Source organism: Carex rostrata, chromosome 2 (assembly GCF_964058835.1).
Source record: "Carex rostrata chromosome 2, lpCarRost1.2, whole genome shotgun sequence".
In the NCBI taxonomy this organism is placed as follows: domain Eukaryota; kingdom Viridiplantae; phylum Streptophyta; class Magnoliopsida; order Poales; family Cyperaceae; genus Carex; species Carex rostrata.
The window spans coordinates 13,044,190-13,048,729 of NC_135919.1; the positions used below are offsets into that span (position 1 = coordinate 13,044,190).

At 39.7% G+C, this 4,540-nt stretch overlaps 1 protein-coding gene across 1 annotated transcript; it reads right to left on the minus strand.

The window, feature by feature from the left end:
* Positions 1-411: 411 nt before the first annotated feature.
* On the minus strand, positions 412-3,699 carry LOC144575864 (DnaJ and Myb-like DNA-binding domain-containing protein). The gene is made up of 2 exons (XM_078326116.1): positions 3,540-3,699; positions 412-2,765 (listed from the first exon to the last, which is right to left on the minus strand). Exon 2 carries the CDS (start codon positions 2,671-2,673, stop codon positions 748-750), a length of 1,926 nt encoding a protein of 641 aa, XP_078182242.1. The 5' UTR covers positions 2,674-2,765; positions 3,540-3,699; the 3' UTR covers positions 412-747.
* Between the last annotated feature and the right edge of the window lie 841 nt (positions 3,700-4,540).

The window sequence follows — 4,540 nt, forward strand, 5'->3', positions numbered from 1 at the left end:
CCGGGCAGACTAGGGGGGGCGGGTGGAGAGGTGGGGTGAAACAACCGGTTACAAATCGACTCTCAAAACTGCCTTCTTCGTTTTCACCTTCAAATCACCTTTTTTTCTCCTGTGCGGAGTTTACTAGGAGAAGCGGAGTTTACTAGAAATTTCCCTAGAGTACTTTTGTTACCGAAGTTTTATAATAAGAACGCTTAAATTCGATTTGCATCTCACCTCCTCCATGTTTAAAATAGCTGACAGTCTCATTCACCAAAAAAAAAAAAAAAACGAGATTTCTTTTGCCACATGGTACTGGTGGTGAGTACAATTCACAGGAAACATGAAAAAAAGAGGCAATACCGCCATATTGGTATTTAGCAACTTAACCACCTAAAGCAGTCCATATAAAATATACCAAACTTCACTTGATTCTCATGAAAACAAAATTTCAATTGTAATAAAAAAAAATATATGCTGTTCGACCTCATTAGAGAGGTATCAGACAATAAACAGCAACAACACTAAACCAGATAGTAAAACCTCTATTAATAACTAATAAACAACTAATAGCTCATGATCACCTATACCAATAAAATTGTTAGCTTCAAAATGGTAAGCCAGAAGCAAAAAACTCAACTTCTCTCCATCGCATATCTCATGAAAATACCAAAGCCCAAACTTCTCTCCTTATCTCTTTAACTGTCAAGTTTCGTGAACAGAAACCTCTCCTCAAAAAATCATCAAATGCCATAGCCCTCCAATTACCTACTCAGCATTTTTCTTGCTCCTAAAACTCTCTTTCATCGAAGCAAACTTCTTCTTGCACTGCAGCACTGTCTTCCCAGGAACGGCAGCTGCCACTCTCTCCCACCTCTGGCTTGCATCCTTCGGAAAAGTCTTCAACGCCTGAATTAAAGCTCTCTCTTGCGTCTCAGACCAAGCCTCTGGATCAACAACAGGAACAACCGGAACGGGTACGGGCCCATTAGAGGATGAACCCGAACTGTTAGTGGACCCGGAACCCGTCTCAACAGAGCTAGCAACAGGTGTCCTACTCACAGATTCAGCCAGCTCGACTCTAGTTGAGAGAGGCGAGGCAATGGTTGGGGCAGGTTTTCTCTTCTCAAGAAAAGAATCAAATGCTTTGCCTGAGTCAGGTTTTCTGAGTAGTACACTCTTGGTGGCCTTTAGGATTTCATCAACTGATCGGCCAGTGCCAATGTATTCAGATATTACTTCCCACCTCCGAGAAGTTCCCTTGGGATACTTCTGCACTCCTTTTCTCAGCATTTCAATCTCTTCCTTACCCCATGGTTTCTCCTTCTTCTCTGGAGCTGTCACAGGTGGCGTCACTTGCTCAGTTTTGCCCTCAGAATGTGGTCTCTGTGTGCCATTTTCTTGGGATTTCTCAGGATTTTTGTTGGCAGCAGTTCTTACCAACCTTGCCACATCTTCACTATCCTTTCCATCTATTTTATCACACAATTCTCTTAGTTGTCCCATCTCAAATGAACCGCATATCGTTTCGACATCACTCTCAGACACACCAAAGTCTTTATTCGAGACAACCACAGCTGCCAGAGACCTTAACCGGGTCCTTTCTTTTCTGAGCATTTTTTTCTCCTTTTCCTTTATTTTTTTCTGATTTAACGCTGCCGCAGCTGCCAATTTCTCGGCCTCCTCTTTCTTTTGTTTCTCTTCCTCAGCAGCTCTTGCCGCCTCTTCCTCTTGCAATTTCTTGGCAAGATATTTTGCTTCTTTTTTTCTCTGTTTTTCAGCCTTCTCCATTTCTTTTCTCTTGATTATACGAGGGTCCCGCCTGTAAGCATTGTCAACTAGGGTTCTAACACGAGCATACTCAACCTTTCGCGCCTTCTCTTGTAATTTGCCATTCTGCCTCTCCATCCATCTCCTGTGCTCTCTTGATTCAGCTTGCTCTACATCATACTCGTCAGCATGCGGGAATTCTCTCCAGCTCTTAAATGTATACCAGTAATCATAGAACTTATCAACCTCTTCTAGAGAGGTAGAATCATCCCCTAAGGACGGCACTGGCTGGTTCACAGCCCACCTACCATTTCTCATGAAAGCTGGCCCGAAAACCTTGAAGAAGTCTTTTGGTGCACAATCGGTAGGTATATCATCGTCAAACTCATCAGTTGAGTCATAAATTCTCCTTTTTACAGGATCAATCAAAACCTCATAAGCCTCTTGTATGGCCTTGAAATGGGTTTCTATCTCATCTTTCTTCTTTTGTTTGGCATCTTCAGTTAGCTCTCCCAAAAGCAGGGCTGCTTGTTTATCAGGGTGGTGTTTCAAGGCCATTTCACGATAACTTTTTCTAATCTGGTCTTCAGTGGCCAAGAAGCGGAGGTGACCTAAACCAAGAAGAGCATAATGATCTTGTTGTTGGTCTCCTGTGCCTGATTTCTTCTTCCCCTTGGTGCTATAGGAGTCCGCAAAGGGAGTAGAGTCCTGGGCCCGGTCGTCAGAGGAGACACTCTGATTATCTGGCTCAGACTCTTCTTCATTGGAGATGCCAGCAAGTAGAAGAGCGGCAGAATGGAATGCATGGCCAGCCGGCTCACGGTTCGGAGATTTTATAGGGAGACAATTTGAGGAGACGTATAGTGGTTCCCCGTTGAGTTCAGGTGAGTAAGTTAGAAATAGAGAGGGCGTGAGAGTTTCCATTTGGGCCAAAGAGAGTATATCTCTTTGGTGTAGTTCTTACGAACAGGAAGCAGCTTTATGGAACCAGTAATATTATTTATCTTGATTTTTACCTGCATAGTATTCAAGAAATGACCAATAAGTTGAGACATACATATTGCATCAAATGATTGAATGAAGTACCAGTCTAACAAAACAAGTAAAAGAAGGGTCCAAATTGGCAAATTACTAAATACACTAATTCCTCTTACTTCTCACATATTACAATTCTGTTATGTAGGTTTTGAGTTATTTCCATAAGTTATTATTTGCTTCCCAATCTGCTCTATGTTATTAAAAATATAGGAAATGTATTAAAAATATAGGAAATTTATGCCATGAATTTAAATCTCTAATTAGAAGATAACATAATAGCCAATAGACACAAAACCTACAAAAATCACAGCATACATAATTGGCCTATTTCGGATATCAAGTGATGCAGCATAAGATGAAATGGTAAAATTGAAATCAAAATAAGCATGGAATTTACATGCAAATCGGTAAGGATCAGAGTTCGGCACTTATTAACTACAAACAGTACAACTAATATTGACAAAATATTACTCCATGTCAGAAGCGAATGTACAAAATCTATCAATCATATATAATTAAATCAGAAAGGCGAACGGAAGACCTATCCAATTATCCCTCGCAAACAAAACTTACACAGGAAATAATCACTTGCTAAAAACACTGATTACGTTTCTCAGCCCGACTCAGAGAGGTTCTCTAATCACAGGTAACGCGGATGAGATTGAGAAGCATCTGAGCCAAGAAAATTTAATCTAGATGCAAATATTCATGAATTAAGTAAAACAAAAAAAAGGAGGAGAAAGAAAGATTACAGTTCTCAGGCTACTGACTCAAAGATGTGAGGTTTAGGAGCTAGGGTTCAGGCAAATCGGGGGGGGAGAGAGAGGGGTGGCGCGGCAGTGCTCCTGCGGCTGTTACGCTTCCTTCTATCTAAGGGTCTAGGGTTAGTAAAGGAGAAAATGAATACGCAATGAAAAATTGTGAGATATTTATATTTATAAATACCTCGTCTATAATCGATTTTTTTTATCTTTTGGATCACTGTTCATGTAAATAAATAATAGAGTTTCCGTCTGATTTCAGACTCCGCTGGCCTGGTGCATTGGCGGCCCAACTTGTCAGAGAGACCAATTTCTCTTGGGCCTCTTTCTTTTTTCTTTTCTAATGGGATGCTAAAAAATTGTTTTTTGTAAAGTTCATGTCTCGTGAGCATTTATACTCTCTATAAAGCCAATACCGATGAACGATGCAAAAAAATGTTGCGTGACAGTCTGACAGATCGACTGGACACATGGAGTACCGATTTTTTTATTAATAGAAGATAAAATAATAAAATATCGAAAAAGATATACATTTTGAATTTTGTTGAAAAATAACTAGAACGGTTTAATAAAACCGTCTAGCGCTAGCGGTACGGGTCTAATAATCCCGTCCGGATCTAAGTATCAATTAATTTAATGACGGCGCTAATCAAACTCAGCGGAAAGAAAAAAAGAAAAAAGAAAAAAGAAAAACCTGGACGGTACAAGCAGACCCGTCCTGAGTAAAAAAAAAAAATTTGGACGGTATAATATAACCCGTACGGCGTTAAAAAATTTATTATGAAATTTATTATATTGCCATAGTTTATTAGGTCCCACAAGCAAAGGGAAAAAAAAAAGAGAACTATTGACGCTAAAAATATCAAATTACAATGCCACTGAACCCGTATTTTTCAACAAAATTCATTTGTTACAACATTCAAAATAATTTTTTTAACGCCGGACGGGTTATATTATACCGTCCGGGATTTTCTCCCTCTATTTTTTTTACT

Excerpts from the sequence above, each read along its gene's own strand:
- LOC144575864 (XM_078326116.1), bottom strand. The coding sequence starts at position 2,673 with ATGGAAACTCTCACGCCCTCTCTATTTCTAACTTACTCACCTGAACTC.